Source organism: Penicillium expansum (assembly GCF_000769745.1).
Source record: "Penicillium expansum strain MD-8 chromosome Unknown contig190, whole genome shotgun sequence".
Lineage (NCBI taxonomy): Eukaryota > Fungi > Ascomycota > Eurotiomycetes > Eurotiales > Aspergillaceae > Penicillium > Penicillium expansum.
The window spans coordinates 612,015-630,308 of NW_015971406.1; the positions used below are offsets into that span (position 1 = coordinate 612,015).

Below are 18,294 nucleotides of genomic sequence, written 5' to 3' on the forward strand. Positions count from 1 at the left end.
AATAATATACCTAGAATACACAAATAGATAATCGAACTCCTTTTTTAATACGTTTGACCTTCAAACCACTCTCCCAAAATTGATCTTCACTCTGAACTGCCCCTCCCTCCCGTTCTCCCCCATTTTTATCAGCGTGTCCCCCTCCCGAAAACTACATGCGCCTAATTTCCCTGCGCATTCCCTTTCCCTGGAAATCCTGCGATCCATGTGGTGACAATTAAGGTATTAACCCGCTACAGTCCGCCGTGACTCTCTCCACAATGCCATCGTCAAGTACTTCGGAGGGCGCCCCCCTCGCCGACTACTTCTGGATAGCTGGTGTGGATGGTACAGAGATCCTGGACACCTTCCAGAGATTGGGAGAAGATTACCGTGCCAATGGTGCCGCATCACCAGGCCCTGCGCTCGCAGACACCATTCAGGAGGACGCCGATGCGGAGGAGGAATACAACCCGGATGGGATCTCCCGGCCAAGCTCGATGCTCTTTACTGGCCCAGGTCACAGGGGCTCTACCCAACGACTATCTACGCTCTCGAAGACTTCAGAGGGAACAAATGGTGGCAGTAACAGTAATCGGAGCAGCATGACCGTCAAGGGTGCCTCGTCGCCCCTGCGTGCCTCAGCTTTGTTTTCCGAGGACTTCGATTTCGACTCCGCGCTGTTCAAGTTCGCCAATGAGCGGGAATCTTTTCTAACAGACTTGAGCTTGAGCGCTGGTGCTATTACCCCGAATACCCGCCCGCGATCTAGGGTTCGCACGCAGAAGATCGTCTCGGATGATTCGCCCTCACCTAGCGGTAACTTGTTGAGGTCGGGTATCGGGAGCGTGCGACGATCCTTTCGGGATATGAATAGTATGAAGCGGCAGCCATCGATTGCTCGTCAATGTGAGAGCTCTTCTTCAACTTTCCATTCACCCTGGAACGGGATCGTGACCCGGGGCTTTCTGTCTATGCACTAGCTAACAATGGATTGTCTTCAGCTTCGGTGCGAACTTCTCGGCGACTTAGCAACTACAACTCGGTAATCCCTGTCCCGCAACCCCTCGAGATCTCCCCCACAATGCACCCGTTGAAACGACGATTCGAGCCCGTTCTCCTCGACCGATACCCCACACGCGGCATGCCGGACGAGATGAAGCAGCGCGGCACTTTCCCTGACTACGTCCCTATGTTCGCCTTTCCGAATGATGTCAACATCGTCTCCTCCGATCAACGACCGCGCTCTACCTGGCACGGATTCGCCATGACAACAGACAATGGCTCCAGGCTACATGCCATCTGTGTGCTCATCTGGATACCCCTCAACCAAAATGCCGCGGAGGAGCTCGAAAAGCGCTGCGAGGAATGGCGGAAGGACAACATGACGGACGAAGAGCGTGAGCTGGCCGCAAGCTTGGGCGAACGATTGGCATCAGAGCGGGCTAAATTATCCCGGCTCCTAGCCCAGCTGCCGACCGTCCAGTCAGGATCTGAATCCCGCGAACAGCTCGAAGATGAGATCAGCGCCGTGGAGGAGAAGATTGGACTAATGACCGATCTCCTCCGCCCGGTCCGACACGGCGCAGCTTCTAAGATCGAGGGTCTGACCGATGGTGATACTGGGTTCTGGATTCCCCGTGCGTATGGTATCTTGGGCCGAGAGAGCACGATGACGAGCTTCTGGAAGGAATGGCTCAAGGCTATCGTGGTGCCTATGACCGAGAGCAGTGTACGGCACGTGCCTCCGCCCTCGCCGCGTATGGGTGTATGGCAGCCGCTGGAGCGATATGTCATGAATCTCTGCACAGAAGCGTTCTGTCCAATATCCTCGAAGACTCAGGTCGAGATTGCGATCCGCGAGCTGCGGTTGTTCGCACGCAAAGAAGCGCCCAATGAGATCCCTGGTTCTCGGAATGTATGTGCACCGCAATCTTGATTGATTTCTCTGTCGAAACTTTTGCTGACTGATTTCCAGACTGATCTCTATGCCTTGTTCCGAACTTTGTCGGTTCCCAACATTATCATTCTCTTTGAGGTAGGCTTGGCTTCTCGGTTTAGTTAACAAGAGACAATGCTAACAACACACAGTACGCTCTTACTGAATCCCGTATCATCTTCTTGTCTTCCCACACCTCTATGCTCTACCTCGCGACCAGGGCGTTGGTCGATCTTTTGTTCCCTCTGGAGTGGACAGGCGTTCTCATCCCCGTCCTTCCTGCACGCTTAATTCAAGCTCTCGAGGCCCCTTGCCCGTACATCGTGGGTATCGAGCGTCGATACGAGAAGGTGGAGCTGCCCACGGACGACTTTGTCCTAGTTGATTTAGACAACAATATGATTGAAAGCACCATTCAACCGACCTCTCTTCCGCGTCATCAGCGCAGGAAGCTTCTCTCTTTGCTGCAACTAGCTGCCCCTCAGCACGGTCGATACCACATCCCCACTGGGCCTCCTGCATATGCAATCGAGACGTACCCATGGGACTCGTTCATGTCAGAGAGCAAGGCCACTTTCACGTCCAAGGCGCCTGCAACTAACCTCGCGAAATATGTCGGTCTCAACTCCAGTGCATTTGGTGCAACATCTGTGATGCCCGGTTCCTATACACCCCCGATCTTCAACGTCTTCCTGCACGCTCGAAATGAGGCCGGTCCTTCTCGTGGGTACTCATCTCGCGGTAGTGAGCGTGAGCGCCCGGGAACCAGTTCCACTATGAGAGCTAGTGCCTCTCCGCCATCCCCGAGAGAGAGTTCGCCTACCTCTGGTTTCTTCCCTCCTCCACCAGCTCCCTCATCACGCAATGATTCCGGCATGGCATTGCAAGCTTCATTGCGCGAGAAGCGTTCCGGACATTTCGATGCCGCTTCGCGCCGAAGCTCGTCGTTTGGAATGAGTCGACGTCCAAGTGCTCCGTTCCTGGGTCATGCTTCAAATCTCTCTGTGACAACCCTCAACACTGACTCTGGAGCTGGATCCACATATGCACCCTCTGTGTATGCGCAGTCTACCATCGCTGCTTCCACAATTGTTCCTCAATCCACGTACCAGCCCTCCGGCAGTAACGAGGGCACTTGCTGGGCGGAGGGTCACTTTTTCCAAGTCCAACCCTGGGATGACAAGTTGACTTGTGCCATCTGTGATGATCTGGCAGAGGAACATATGTACAAGTGCTCTGCATGCAAACTAATAGTCCACAACCGCTGCGCTTCTATGGTGTGCCTGCCGTGTGATGCAGCCTTCCACCCGGATCAGATTCGTGCAGCCTTTGTTAGATGCTTTGCCAGCTTGTTTTACACATACAAGAAATTCCTTTTACCTGCCAGTGGCGATAAGAAGAAGTCCGGTATGTATTACAATTTTAACATGGAGGCTTTCATGAAGAGCCTTCCAAGCGAGCATGCCGAGTATATCGCAATTCTGCAACAGACACAAGGTAAGTTGACGAACTCTCATATCGCACTGCGGAAGAAATACTGACCCAATCCTAGGCTTCAACGAGTTCATCAGTGACCGTGAGCGAACAAACCCGAAGTCCAAGGACCCCCGCATGACCCTATTCGACGAGATTGTTCTTTCAAAGCGCAACCGCGGCCGCACGTCCATTTTCTCCAGCCGCTCGACAACAGACTTCCTGTCAGACACCTCGAACCATCTTTGGCGTACAGCCAACGCTACCTTCTTCACCCCAACCAGCCGCAGCCAGCAGAATCTTTCAGTGGACTACGGCAGAGTTCCCACAAGAGGTACGCTCGAAGGTTTCAACACCCAATTGAATCTACTCACTGACAATCTCCCTGTAGCACCAGCAAACCTAGACACTAGCCTGATGGCAGAACCTCGCATGATTCATGGTGCACCACGGGTTTCCAAGACGGCAAATACTGCCCGTAGAAAGCCGCTGCCCAAACTGATGAATGGGCTCGCCATCTCTCCGCCGAGTTAATTGGTGCGATTCCACACGCGAGTGCCGGTCTATCATTTCATCGTTATCTGCCTTACCCTTGTGCGGGTGGGTCCTGTCTGAGGGGGCGATGTGCCCTGCCCACCTTCTCGAAACACTTCCTCCTGTTTCCTTGCGCGAGTCTGAAACTTGAAACTCCTTCCGACTCCGGCTCGGGTCTCGATTTCCCCGGTTGGTAGCGTTGCCCATGCACGCTTGGTCCAACGTTAAGCAGATATGGATTTGTGTATTGCCTCCTGCGTTTCTTGGTTTGGGCATGTGTGTCGATCCAAGCCGAGAATCACAAGCCGCTGGCTCGGCTGAACTTCTCGCTTCCCGCTAATAACCCGCAAATGGAACGGTGCATGCATGATTGCACACCTCTGGTCTATCTCCTGCTTGAACTTATTTCTCTTACCTGACCTACCATGCTCTGTCATGGTAGACACCCGACGTCTCAAACGATGTCAGACAGTCCACGCGCCGATCTTCGGTTGCTTTGCTGTCCTCGTACATAGTATTGACTCCGGCTTGATGCACGGAACCATGAACAAACCCCCTAAAAGCGCCATCTTGGTTTGCAAAGCGATTTGGTGATTATTTGTGCCTGATATTGATACATACATCCGTGTTTATTCTCTGGACCAATACCTCTTGCTTTTCTTGCCTTTTATTACTCCTCTTATCTCTCGGCCTGCGTTTCTCCCTTTTCCTTCCTCACTACCTGTTACTACCCAATACCCCCTCTTGATTTGGCTGGTATTTTTCTTTCCTTGTGTCTTAATTGGTTGTTTGAAATACAATGTTGGGCGGATCTAGTCTCGATTCTGTCTTTCCGTTTTTTTTTTTTCATATCTGTCTTGCTTTCGGTGTCAAATCATCGTCTATGTCTATGCTACGTGGTTCATGACTATGCTTCGGGTGAGTTTCCCTTTCAGATCGGATTTGACATTGTCACATAATTCTGGTTGCTTTTCGTGCATCGAGGACAGAAAGAAGAATACATAGATCGTTGTTTTATTGTGTATATTGTGAATATGGGACCATCTCATCCTCATCTTTGCCCCTTGTACAAGTATCGATGTACTCTTCCACCAATCCCGGTGTCTGATTCGTTGCTTACCCGTCTCCCTCGGATACAACGGGGTGAGGTGACATCTGTATCAAAAGCCGATCATTTGCCCTGGCCGAGGCTGAGACTGTGGCTTAAATTGTGATTTTCCCTCGTATCGGATCATAGCGCTGTAGTGCAAGCCCCTGTCAGGTTATGAGGCTAGGCGGGTGCCTCCAGCTAGCTTGATGGTTACATTGATATGAACACATGAAGTTGTAGATGTGTCAATTGGGTAAGATTTCTAAGCATATCTGTACTGCACACTCCCTATTCCACTTCATAGAGCTCCAATACCCATATCCATATGCAGTCTAAGGATATATCGCGACATATGATTGGTGGAGAAACCCAACGCCGCTCCCACTTTTCCCCGCGTCCGCCGTCTGCGTGGGATTCCATTGTCGCGCATTGGGTGGAACCTCCGCGACAAGTTCTTCCATCGATCCATGTCGCCTCAAATGGCTTTCCATTACCCTCGCGGCTGGGTTTAATACCTCCTAGGATTGACTTAGCGTCACTTTATTCCATTTGTCCCCAATTACCCCATACCTTGGAGCTAGCCTCGTTCGGCCCGCTCCCTTTTTCACTAATTGTTTTGTAAAAAAATATATGCTCTGATACTACCTATCTGTTACGCTACCCGGGTCCTGGCTGTTGAGAAGCGAACTGCAAAAAGCCTCTCTACTAGGTCCTTGCGCTCCTTCGTTCCCCCCTCCCCGACTCCCATTTCTACACCGTCTTGACACATACTTCGACCTGCATATATCTCCTCGTTAGCACGAACTATGAAAACACTTGGGACTGCTATGCCATGATTCCGACAGCTTTTCCACAGCACATGGCCACGCCGCTGCTCGACGATCCCCCTGTCTCCACCGCCCTCAAAGCCCAGGATCCTCCCAGCGCAAACCCCGATATCGCTGTCCCTTCCAATGCTACAACAATCCCCTCTCCTGCTCCTCCGGCTACCGGGCCTAAAGGCCAAACAGCTGCGGAAAATGCCGCGCCGACTGCCAATGGGACTGTCGTGATCATCTACGGCCGGAACCAAGAGCATATTGTACAACTGGTCGCGGAGATTCTGGGCAAACCATGGACAACGGACACATCGCTTGGGACACTCACGCGAACCAGCGATGCAGTGGTAGTGGGGATCCTAGCACATGATCTGGTACGGAGCTTGGAAGGATGCGAGCGCTCATCTCTTGTTCTGGTAAACACGTACTGTGTGGAAGACGGGTCTGCGCCGGAAGACTCGCTCACCGAGGGCTGTGATTATGAGTTCTTATATTCGCGGAGTCCGTTCCTGCGGCGGGATCTGTCGCGGTTTTTGTCTTTGATTCTTGGCCAGACGAGGCCGCATGATGATTTGAGGACGAAGACCAGGACGAATTTTATTTCGACCACTTTCCCCGATGTGCATGCTGCTTTACCCAATTTGGATATCCTGTCTGTGGGATCTGATGCTGTGGAGATCCGTGTGGACTTGCTGGTCGAGCCTGTATCGGAGGGTTGGACCACTCCGCCTGTTCCGAGTTTGAAGTATGTTGGTCAGCAGTTGATGTTGTTGCGGCAGCATACTGAGTTGCCGATTATCTTTACTGTTCGTTGTACGAGAGAGAATGGGAAGTTTCCGGTAGATGACCCTGCGCTCTTTTACAAGTACTTGCGGCGAGCGATACAGTGGGGAGTGGAGTATATTGATGTGGAACTGTGGCTGCCAGAGGAGATCCGGCGCCAGCTATTTGAGAAAAAGGGCCATAGTATGATTTTATCTGCGTTCCATGACTTCTCCGGGACCTGGAAGTGGACATCCCAAGAGGCGCAGCGCATATTCACGGAAAGCGCCAAATACGCCGACATCGTGAAGATGATCGCCATGGTCCACACAATCGAGGAGAACTACGAACTAGAATACTTCCGCTCTACCATCAAAAGCCGCGGTTCAGGCCCACCCTTGTCAGCAGTCAATATGGGCCAAATGGGCCAATTATCCCGAGCTCTCAACACCGTCTTCTCTCCAATCACCCACCCCCTCCTCCCAATGATCGCCGCCCCAGGCCAGTTAACAGCAGCGGAGATCAACGAAGCCCTACACATAATGGGCCAACTCCCCAAACGCGAGCTCTACGCCATCGGCTCATTCCGCTCAACCCCACACTCAATGTTCATGGAGAAATGCCTTAACGAGCTTGGCCTGCCGCACAACTTCACTTCAGTCGACCGCGGCCCAAAAGGCTCCATCGAATCAGTCCTCTTACAACCGCACTTCGGTGGCGCCTACCTCAACCCCCCAGTTCCAACCACAACTGGTTTCATCCCCGCCGTCAGCGATGCAGCCCGCGCAATCGGGTTAGTAGACACTATCGCCATGACACCAAGCGAAGCCACACCAGGAACCTCACGATTCATCGGTGAAAACGCCGCTTGGAAGGGTATCCGTGCAACTCTGACGCGCGAATACGTGCCATCCGCATATAGCAGCCGCGCAGCAATCATCCTCGCCAGCTCCCAAGCAGACGCTTCTGCTGCGATCTTCGCACTGCGCAGTTTGGCCGTTGGCACAATCTATACAGTCGGGTTTAAAGCGAGTGGCCCGCTCGCTGCGGGTCTTGAGCCATTTACATCCATCCAATCTGTCAAACGGGTCGAGCAGCCTTTTGTTATTGTCTCTGCGCTGCCGCCGGAGAAATCGCTGCTGGTGCAGCCTCTGCTGAGACATTATGGTGTTAATGGTCGTTCGTCGCCGCCTTCGACTCGTGGGAAGGTTTATCTTGATCTTACGAGTGGGCCGAGGAAGGGTGATCCTTTGGCTGTTGCTACTGGTGCTGGGTGGACGGCGTATGGGGTTGAGGATGTTAGTGCTTGGACTACGGTTGAGACGCTGAGGTTGCTTGTTGGGCAGAATGTGCCGTTTGACTTTGTGCGCATGGCGTCTGGGAGGCCTTTGTTTTAGTTATATAGTATATTTTACTGCATACCTACGTAGGTAATTTGCGGTTCGGTTTTATTGTCTGTTGCTGATGCAATAGATGTTGATGTTGGATCGGCATTTTGTTTTAATGGGTTGGGGTAGGGATTATATGCTATGTTTTTGTAGGGTTCTCTGCATCATGTGGGATCCTTGGATGTTTAGTGTTGTGACTAGTTCAAGTCTAGGGAAATGGCGCTCTATTTATTGTTCCTATGACTACTTTGTAGGATCAACTGCATCACTGGGTGTCTCTGACATTGCTGTATATATATGCCTCAGCTAGCAGGTGGTAATTGGTAGGAATTGTTGCGCTTGGCTCTGCCATTTTAGTATTTTGAGATATGGATGCATAAGAATCCATGTTTCATGCTAACAAGCGATATATAAACCTTGAAACCTTGGAATGCTGCAAGATAAGAACTTATCAAAAAATCCGGGGTCAACCCCTCATTTCCCTTTAACCCCAGGCTTCGTGTCTCTTTAGCTCGCTGTGTTTCTTCCTTTCCTAATTTCCACAAATTAAACATGCATCTACGTCCCGATCATGCAGTCCGAGACCTCCCAACCCTCCATGCCTTCATCAAGCAACACCCACTAGGCGTCCTCACCACTTCCCTCCCTTCGGAGAATCACCCGACCCTGCAATGCAGCCACATCCCCTGGGTGTTGGACAACGAAACAACCCTTGACCCTGAGTTAGTGACGGAAGCAAAACTAGCCGATGAAAACACCCCCGCACCACTACATCCCTCTATGGGAGTACTCCGCGGTCACATCGCGCGCCAAAACCCGCAAAGCAAAGCAATGGTAGAATCTGCCCCGGAGTATGGTACCAAAACAATCAGTATCCCGGGCGCATTTCCTATAACAAGTTCTGCAGAGGAACCAACGATATCCACAGGCCATACACTACATGGTGAGGTCTTAATTGTCTTCACCAGTCCAGTAGATCACTACATCACCCCGAACTTCTACACAGAGTCCAAACCAGCCACGGGAAGGGTCGCTCCGACGTGGAATTACGCCGCAGTGCAGGTCTACGGTCGGGCGACTATCTACCACAACGTGAATGATAAGGAAACGGAGCTGTTTCTACGACGACAGCTGGGTGATTTAGCTCGACTTGGAGAGGAAGGGGTAATGGGTTTCCAAGATGGATCCGGGTTGGGTTCGGGATCTGATCTCAAACATGGGGGAGGTGGAAGTGGAAGCGGAAGCGGATGTGGAACTGGGGATGGGGATCCACCCCGAAATCAGAACCAGAGCTCAGACCTGGAGCTGAATCAGGGGGTGAAGACGGCGGTAACCGGAGCTAGCGGGCATGGTGACGGCACGGCATTGCCGACGCCTTGGAAAATTGCCGATGCGCCATTGGAGTACATTGCTGCGCTTTTGAAGAATATTGTCGGGATGAGGATTGAAATCACGCGGATTGAGGGCCGGTTTAAGGTTAGTCAGGAACGGCCGGTGAATGATCGTGGTGGCGTTGTTGAGGGGCTGGACAGGATGGGTGGGAGGGCGAGGGATATGGCGGAATTTGTGAGGAGAGGGAAGGTTTTGCCCGGTCAATGAGCTTGGTATTTTGCCTTTTGTGTATTTTTTTATACAAGATATGTAGTATACAATTTAGGGGTATGCGGAGTAGATACTATATAGAGTAATCGTACTAAGCCACCAGCGCCTACACAGTACACAGTACGGAGCAGTGGGTTTGACACGTTTATAGAAGAGAGAAGAAAGCACCTGGACATATATTGTAGTCTGGGTAATACTTAACATAAGCATTACAAACTGTTTAGAAAGTTAAAAGAAGACTAAGGTGGAGTTCCGTATCGAATATAGTAGCTTCAGGGGATGATCAGGGATTTGTCGAATTTTAGGGACAAGGTGTAATAAGCGGGGGCCAATAGTAATAGCAATAGGCTACTCCGTACTCCAGACTTTTCACGTGCAGGTAAAATACTTGAAATGGTTCTGCAGGAGACACTTCGGTTAAATTGAGGGGAATTAATAGGGGCCCAAGCACATAATTGGAGGTCATTGTACCTAGTTGCAGTAGTTTGATCTATCCAACCAGTAAATAGCTCTATTCTGTCCATCACCCCCATCACGGTGTACCTGGATCATCTCGGAGGTTGGCGTCGAAACCCTAAGCCGGGTGTATTCCGTAAAAAGCAATTCTTCCCGCCAGTTCTATGTTGTCCACAGATTAAAGGGGAATGGATTGGGGTTCTTCGTTGAATGTGATGTTAGAAGTAGAGTAAACTTAAAATGAGTATATACCAAGGAATATACATAAGAATATACAAATATATGATATAATTGAAGTAATTAAAAGGTAATTAATAGTATACAAAATACAAAATACAAAATGCAGTACTCCACGTGTAATATCCCCATGTCAGCCTAAACTGGGGAATTCCGGCGGCACATCACTTCTCCGCATTTCTTTCCTCCGCAACCTGGTTGTGGTATAGGCTCTTTTTTTTTTTCCAAACGCCACAGCCATGCGCTTGACTTCTTGTCTCTCTTGGCCCTGGCAGTTTTCTTTCTTCTTCTCATCTTTCTCTTCCATGTAGATGTGCCATGTCTCGTCCTCAGGTTAGCATCGACCGTCTCACGCCCCGCCGTGCGACGGTCGAGCCGCGCGAAACCATGAACTGCAAATCCTGTCGCAAGCGCAAGGTCTGTCAAGTCAGTTTGGGTGCGATTGGCTGTTTCTAACTAATCATAGATCAAATGTAATCGTTTGCGACCGAGCTGCGAGGCATGTAAGGTCTTCCAGTGCCCATGTCTTTATGGTAAGTCAATCATGTCCCCCCCACATCACATGATTCCCCCATTGATTTTGTGATGTTCAAAGATGCCGTCCCCAAAAAAAGGGGCCCCAAGACCGATGTGTTAGAAGCTCTACTCAAGCGGGTCGATGGGTTGGAGAAACGACTCCACGATGAAAAGAACCCTATTTCGCCCACTTCCCCCGATACTCCGGACGATCCGCCGAGTTTTCCCACCCGTCGCAACACCATCGACACTTCCTTTAGTATTTACTCTTCCAGCGATCGATCAAATTTGTCAACTTCTCTCTCGCAGCATGTGGATCCATTCTCTAGGCCGCCCGGCCACCAAGCAAATCTTCCACAACAGCCTTCTCCGACAAACAATGGGCCCGTATCGGATGCGATCCTCGATATCTACTTTGACCGATTACACGGTAAACCATTTTATATTCTAGACGATGCGACGACGCGACAGCGCCATCAACTAAACCAATTGCCTCCGTCTTTGGCTATGGCTATTTCAGCATTGACAGTAAGGTAAAACCGCCAAGCTGCCAAGTCCGCATGCTTTACATGTTTGACTGACAAGTCTCAGATACACGACCTCGCCTGGTCAAGTGGAGCAGTCACTGCGTACCGGACTCGATGCGGCGCTACAGGCAAGACGCATGATTGATGTCGACAATCCTACAATAGAAGGACTCCAGACTCTATTGCTACTTTCGCAAGCTTTCTATGCATATGGTTTGGGAAAGAAAGCCTATATGACATTCTGTATGATTGCCCTCGCTCCTACATGGCTGAATGAATTCCACTAATGGTGATCAGCAAATTGCGTGGCCATGATTGTCGCGCTGGATTTGTACCGCGAGGCTCCCCCCAAGCCCAATATCGCGCCTGCCGAGCGCGAAATGAGGCGTCGGCTATTTTGGTCGGTTTATTTGATGGACAGATTCATCAACTGTGGATCACGACGTCCATGTCTGATCACCGATCATTCGGTTGTTCTGCGCTTACCTTCTTGGTCACCACATGCAGCTGGTCTGAATATGGAGGGAGAGCTCTTCCATGTCGGCCCGAACATTCAATATTCCGCTGATTCCCGACGCAAATCACCAAGTGCTGCCTCTTTATTGATTGATATCACGCGTATCCTTGGAGTCACCAATAAATACTTAGCGGCTGGCGGAGTCAAAGGCGACTCCCACTTCCCATGGCATGCGCTTTCTAATCTATCTAAGATCCGACAAGAATTGGATATCTGGGCGGCCGGGACGCAGGACGTCTTTGCCTCTATCGATGCATTGTTCGGCCACCCCGAGAGTACAACACTTTTGCTCAGCAAGTTGATCTACCATTTGGTGCACTGTTTGATCTATCGCCCGTTCCTACCCATTGACCTAGTAGAGCTCAGAGGCACGGGGCAACATCAGTCCTGGCAAATCGAAGCGACAAACTTGTGTTTTTCGCACTCCAATGCCATCGCAGAGCTAGTTGAACTGGGTCGTAATTCTCCGCTGATTGAGTGGCCTGCTTTTGTCGGCTACTGTGTGTGCACAGCGGGCACTGTGCATGTTCACGGTGTGCACTACAAGGGTCGCGAAGGAGAGGTTTTCTCTTCCAGCGCCGAATTCTTGACTCGGGAGATGAACCAGCTTGCTTGGTTGCGCAATATTTGGACTGGCGCGCAACATCAGCGTGAGCTGCTTCAGACTATCTATACTTGTCACTCTGAATTGGTACGCAATCTTGCCAGTAGCCCAATGCGTTTCTCGCCAGTCTTCCACCTTGAAGACTTTCTCGACCGATATCCTGGTCTGACATTGGATGGATCGCACGTTCGGCTCATAGATGCGGGGGATGAACTGGCTCCAAGGTAAGTCGGCTGCTGATTCCATTCTTTTGCATACATATTATATGATTACTGATTCTGGAGACAGTTCTGCAAACTTCGTTGATCGTCAAGATCACTATTACCAACGACCAATCGCCGCACCCTCCTATCAAAATGCTTCGTCCTACTTCTCAAATTCCCGGCCTGGGCCCTCGAGCCCGTTGGCATCCATACAAACCTCAGATATCGACCGTCGCCACTCCCATTCACATTCCCATTCCCTGTCCCAGAAACCATCTCACACGACTTCTCTCTCGCCCACCCTTCAATTCCACACGATCCCAAGCAACCAACACCAACATTCACCATCCCTGCCCTCCATATTCTCCCTCCCAACCGGAACCGACCTATCTGGTGCCGGCACATCAGAAAACTCCCACCTCTCCATCCCGGGCTTTTCTCCCTCAGCCTTCGGCTTCTCCCCGCCCGCCTTCCTCACCGACGCTGCCATGAACATAGCACCAACACCGCCCCCAAACCCGCAATACGCAACCTTCCCCTTCGACACCGCTCACGCAAACCTAAACGGAATGGCGCAGTCTGGCCCCACTGCACTGACTCCAGGTGCCCAGTCCCAAACCAGCGCCACCCACACCGCAACTGGCAGCGAGAGCGCGTCCGAAAAAGACCCGTTTCTGAGCTTGTTGGAACAGCTCGCTGAAAATGAGAACTCACAGGGCGGGCCTAGTGAGCTTGAGTTCTTTTTGACAGGTACTGGTGCCGTCGAGGGTGATACGGATATTCCTCTTGAGAAAGGTGGTGCTTCGTAGGTGGAAAATTGGTGTTGGTGATCATGATTTCCCCGTATATATTCTCGTTCTGTGTATATCCTTCACTGTATAGCTTGTGTTTTTGATAGGCTGTGGCCGAATTGACTGATACCCATTGTGCTCATTGTATCTACTTACCCACTACGTGAGATTTGAGTGTTTCTGAGTTGTACCTAGAATATAGTACATATAAGGTGCTCTCTGCATCGGAAGATGCAATATGTCGTGCTAACTAGATGCGGCTAGCTCGAAATACCTCTGAAGGTGCTTTTAGTCCTTCACTACTTTGACAAACTACATGTATACTTTTAAATTCTGTACTCAATTCAATAATATGAAGGATCAGACTTATGTAGTTCTAGAGACGGAATTGCGTTACTAATTTTCATCGATCACCCCGGGGCCGGCATCTGTGCTTCCCACCCGGAGTTACCCCGGTCTCGGCGGAGCTCCGCCGAGACACCCCGCGTTGTAACACATTTCTCACTTCTCTCCTCTCACATAAGAACCTTGATCTCCCCCTCCTCATGTCGCCCACCCGACGCCTCAAGACTCTAACAAACCACCTCCAATCTGCCCTCAAAATGAAACTCCTGTACCCAACCTCCCTCCACCTCGACACAAAGTCCCTGGAAGGCTTCTCCGTCGAATTGCACCCATACGATGTCACACTCCCAATTCCCGAGCCCCTAATCGACGCAGAATTCCTAGTAACATGGAGCAACAAAGCCACGAACCTTCGCGACGCAGCTTCCCGCATGAAGAACCTCCGCTGGATCCAGTCACTAGCAGCCGGTCCAAATGACGTCCTCGGTGCGGGCTTCGATGCCTCCCGCATCGCTATCACAACCGGCTCCGGCCTGCACGATGAAACAGTCGCTGAACACACCCTCGGCCTGCTACTCAATGCTGCCCGTCGTTTCTATGAAATGCGTGATTACCAGTCCCGCGGCGAGTGGCCCGCCCATCTGGGCGGCGCCCAGCCTGACCGTGCCCCTGGCACTTTCCGTACCCTTAAGGGTGCCAATATTACTATCTGGGGATTCGGAAATATTGCCAAGAGCCTTGCACCTGTGCTAACCGCACTCGGGGCTAATGTCACCGGTGTTGCGCGGAGTACGGGTGTGCGACATGGGTTTGAGGTTGTTGCGGAGGATCGCTTGCACGAGGTTCTGCCCAAGACAGATGCGCTTGTTATGATCCTGCCTGGGTCGGCGAGTACTAATGGTGCGCTTAGCGCTGAGCGCTTGGCGTTGCTGCCGAATCACGCTTGGGTTGTCAATGTTGGCCGTGGCACTTCTGTTGATGAGGATGCGCTGCTTGAGGCACTTGAAAAGGGTAGTATCGGTGGTGCGGCGTTGGATGTTTTCTCCGCTGAGCCGCTGCCGAAGGAGTCGAAGCTTTATGCTGCGCCTAATCTTATTCTCTCGCCTCATGCTGCTGGTGGACGCCCGCGTGGAGCTGAGGCGCTTATTGCGTATAATCTGAGACGGCATCTTGCTGGACAGGAGCTGAAGAATATTATTTGAGTGTTGGATGGAGTGAATGCGGACATTGCTTGTTTGATAGAGTTTTTGAGTACACATACATATGCATAGATGAAATGAAGGTTAGATGTCATGGTTTCGCCGTGTAGATACTATTTTGGTATCTTACTGCATGCATCACTAGTAGGTTCAGAGTGTTTCTGGAGTGTGTCGACTTGATTTACCCCTGCAGAATTACAGGATCTTGCCTAAAAGCAATGACTTAGTGTGTGTAAACATAATTTAGCAGTGAATCTGGCATCCTCATAATCGAGACCTGGAACTTATTATAAAAGTTACCTAGTGTGAATGAAGGAAGAACACTAATAGAGGATCCTTACGGACTATAAGTAATGGCGGTCTTAGGCCACCAATGGGCTTCTACATCAATGAAAGTGAGAACCTGGAAGAACCCTTAGAAGTGACACAGATCACAGCAGAATTCCATGGCACGGTTTGGAATATGAATATGACACTGCGGAACTATACAGCGTGTTCTAAATAGGAGTAACAAAATGGAAGAAAATCAATTGAAAATCGATTGGAACCGTACTCAGAGCCAAAAGAGAAGTTGATCAAAATGAATCTGATTTAAACAAAGAAGGTATGACTGACTAAATGCTATTTACTATGTACAACAAAACAAACTCAAAGAAACCCCATTTTCAAACACCATGCCATAAATCAATACCATCGCTCCGTCACCCCTCACATCCGGGATTTACTCGGGGCACAGCAAGAAGAAGGGAATGCATTCTTCGACTGGGTATCAACACAAATAGCCGAAGGAGGCACCCAGAGACCAGGGTTCTTCTCAAAGAAATTTGAGGCACGCAGCATAATGCTAACCGGCTCAGCAGGCATGATAGGGAAATCCTCAGTACGCGGGAAATGTGTCAGACCGAACTGCAGGTAGCAGACGATATCGGTGTTCTCGATGTTCTCATCACGCTGCGCCCAGTCGGCGATGGTGGAATTGTAAGGGTGGCCCTCAGAGCCGTCAGACTGGCAGACGTAGTCACCGGCCGGGAAGAGCTCGTAGTCCTTGTAGGGAGTAACCCAGAGGGGCTTGCGGGCGAAAGCAGCGCGCTTCCAGACAGTGCTACCGGGCTTGGCGAGCATAGGAGGACAGTTGTTGTTGAGGATCTTGTAGGCGACGGGCTTTTTCGCGATAGTGTTCATGCGGTTAGGGTTGATGATGTCCCATGACCGGTTGGTCTCGTAGCAGTAGTCTGCGGCGCCCTCAAGGGATGTGCGGAGGGGGGTCTTCTTGCTGTAGAAGCCGTTGCCGTAGGGGTTTTCTGGGGAGCCGACGGCGGCTTCGGCGGAGACGGCATCGTTCTGGATAATGGAGTTGTTTTGGCCGTCGATTTCAGGGTCGATGCGGAGAGAGAACAGGTGCTGGTGGTTGTGGGCGTTGATAGAGGGAGCGACTTCTGTGCCGAAGGGAGCGGCGGTTTCGGTTGGGTGCATGCAGTAGGTGTTCAGCATGCCGGTCAGCTTCATCTCCAGCTTGTAGGTTCCGTCGAGAGTGAAGGTGTGGTAGAAGCCGTACTCGTAGTTGGCGGCGGTGATAATTTGGGAGACGATGAGCTTGCGGTCGCGGGCAGAGATCACTGTACCGTCACGGTAGTCGGTGTGCTTGTAGAGGAGACCGTTGTCTTCCTCGTGAATGCAGATAGCGTTCTTGATGACGGCTGCCTCACCCTTGGAAGTAGACATGACACCATCCATGTAGTGGATGGCACCCTTGCAATCACAGCCCAGCTTCAGGGAGTTGGTCATCAGACCAGTGCCGTACTCGCCAACATCGAAAGCATGCTTCTTGTGGTGGGGCTTCTCGGGGCAGCCGTAGGGAACGACCATCTCAACGACGGAGATACGGTTGAAGAGAGTGCGCTCGCGATCTTCGTACATGTCGTGGGTGCGCACATCGGAAATGACAATACCTTCACGGTAGTTGAAGCCAATGTGCATTTTGAAGTTGGCCCAGGTCAATTCGTTGCCGCGGACCTTGAAAGAGACGCCCTCAGGCTGGGTGATATCAATGGGCTTGAGGCGATCGTGGTTGTACTTGTCGCCAATGAATTCGGGGAGGTAATTGTGTTCCTTGAGAGGGGCAGCGGTCCGCTCGCCGTTCACATAACGAATGTCAACGCTGAGAACCTCTTCCGTGTCGGTGTCGGCGACAACACTGAAATCCAGAGGGTGGGCGTATTGGTTATCGAACACCGAGTTGCGGTAGTATGCCAGACCCTGCTGGAGGCGGTGCTCGTATCCCCAGCGCTCGTCGATTCCGATAGCCCATGCGTCAAAGAAAACCTTGCTCATGTCGGTGATTCCGATGTCCTTGCAGGCACGGATGACGCGGTCATCCTTGCGGGCAACACGCTCCATCACATCAAGATCCTCCAGGGTGAGGGTAGGCATGACGTCGTGAACGTCTTTCCATTCCTCAACCTTGCCGGTGTCGAGATTGGCCACCACCTCTGCGACTTTGTTGGTTTCACGCACAATGACAATGGCGAAAGCGCGACGGGCAGGAGCTGGGACAGCGCCAGCGCGGAATGCCCGGTATTCCGCTTTGCGGGGTTCGCGAAGTGTGAGGCAGTTGAACTTGATAGACTTGGGGTTGGCATAATCCCGGATGATCTTTGCAGCCTCGGGAATTTCCTTAATAGAAAGTTGATCTAGGGTTTGGAGTTAGCAGTACTCCCCGGACTTATAGAGGGGCATTTCATACCTAACGGATGAGGTGTGCCTTGTGGCAGCATGGCAGCGGCGGCAACACTTTCATAATCTCCTTCACGAAAGATTGTGTAGCCAGGAATTGACTCGGTATCAGGGGCAGACGCCATGATGAAAGTGTGGAAGGGGTATCAAGGGGAAAGAGGAGTTGTGAAGTTGTAGAAAACCAGAACCTTCATTCCAAAACTACGATAGACCTTATATAGTCAATAGAGCTTGAACATACGATTGAACCTCCCCGCATGTACCTTCCTAGTTGGGTAATCATGATCTCAATCTGCAATATAAGCAACTCAAAGAAAGTGAGCGAATGGTCCCGAGAGTGGGGTCTCTCGCCGTTGCTCAATTTGGGATAAAGTCTGGAGAAGATGTGTCTTTGCACAGTACTTGTCTGAGACTTTGATTCTATGCCATAATATCTTTTGCGTAAGGCGTTTGCCATCAAATTCTGCAGCCAATCGCATTGCAACGGCTCGGAAAGATGTGGCCACAGTCATCTACTTGGTTGGCCTAATGAGGCAAGTCTTATATGAAAGACCGTGCGTCAGTGCTAGGCAAGACCTGCC

At 51.1% G+C, this 18,294-nt stretch overlaps 7 protein-coding genes across 7 annotated transcripts; 5 read left to right on the forward strand and 2 right to left on the reverse strand.

Annotated features, from left to right (window-relative positions):
• Positions 1 to 260: 260 nt before the first annotated feature.
• Positions 261 to 3,925, forward strand: PEX2_058560 (dDENN domain protein; the record flags this gene model as incomplete). The annotated part of the gene is made up of 6 exons (XM_016743129.1): positions 261 to 798; positions 984 to 1,897; positions 1,958 to 2,017; positions 2,071 to 3,415; positions 3,471 to 3,725; positions 3,783 to 3,925. 6 exons carry the CDS (start codon positions 261 to 263, stop codon positions 3,923 to 3,925), a joined length of 3,255 nt encoding a protein of 1,084 aa, XP_016595851.1.
• Positions 3,926 to 5,874: 1,949 nt separating this feature from the next.
• On the forward strand, positions 5,875 to 7,992 carry PEX2_058570 (type I 3-dehydroquinate dehydratase; the record flags this gene model as incomplete). The annotated part of the gene is made up of 1 exon (XM_016743130.1): positions 5,875 to 7,992. One exon carries the CDS (start codon positions 5,875 to 5,877, stop codon positions 7,990 to 7,992), a length of 2,118 nt encoding a protein of 705 aa, XP_016595852.1.
• A 543-nt stretch (positions 7,993 to 8,535) lies between these two features.
• On the forward strand, positions 8,536 to 9,582 carry PEX2_058580 (FMN-binding negative transcriptional regulator; the record flags this gene model as incomplete). The annotated part of the gene is made up of 1 exon (XM_016743131.1): positions 8,536 to 9,582. The coding sequence occupies one exon, from the start codon at positions 8,536 to 8,538 to the stop codon at positions 9,580 to 9,582; it is 1,047 nt and encodes a 348-aa protein (XP_016595853.1).
• A 304-nt stretch (positions 9,583 to 9,886) lies between these two features.
• Positions 9,887 to 10,051, reverse strand: PEX2_058590 (uncharacterized protein; the record flags this gene model as incomplete). The annotated part of the gene is made up of 1 exon (XM_016743132.1): positions 9,887 to 10,051. One exon carries the CDS (start codon positions 10,049 to 10,051, stop codon positions 9,887 to 9,889), a length of 165 nt encoding a protein of 54 aa, XP_016595854.1.
• Positions 10,052 to 10,596: 545 nt separating this feature from the next.
• PEX2_058600 (transcription factor domain-containing protein) lies at positions 10,597 to 13,454 on the forward strand (the record flags this gene model as incomplete). The annotated part of the gene is made up of 6 exons (XM_016743133.1): positions 10,597 to 10,695; positions 10,745 to 10,811; positions 10,874 to 11,327; positions 11,386 to 11,564; positions 11,619 to 12,666; positions 12,731 to 13,454. 6 exons carry the CDS (start codon positions 10,597 to 10,599, stop codon positions 13,452 to 13,454), a joined length of 2,571 nt encoding a protein of 856 aa, XP_016595855.1.
• A 584-nt stretch (positions 13,455 to 14,038) lies between these two features.
• Positions 14,039 to 14,983, forward strand: PEX2_058610 (phosphoglycerate dehydrogenase; the record flags this gene model as incomplete). The annotated part of the gene is made up of 1 exon (XM_016743134.1): positions 14,039 to 14,983. One exon carries the CDS (start codon positions 14,039 to 14,041, stop codon positions 14,981 to 14,983), a length of 945 nt encoding a protein of 314 aa, XP_016595856.1.
• Positions 14,984 to 15,688: 705 nt separating this feature from the next.
• On the reverse strand, positions 15,689 to 17,838 carry PEX2_058620 (peroxisomal copper amine oxidase; the record flags this gene model as incomplete). The annotated part of the gene is made up of 2 exons (XM_016743135.1): positions 15,689 to 17,670; positions 17,724 to 17,838. The coding sequence occupies 2 exons, from the start codon at positions 17,836 to 17,838 to the stop codon at positions 15,689 to 15,691; spliced, it is 2,097 nt and encodes a 698-aa protein (XP_016595857.1).
• Positions 17,839 to 18,294: the final 456 nt, after the last annotated feature.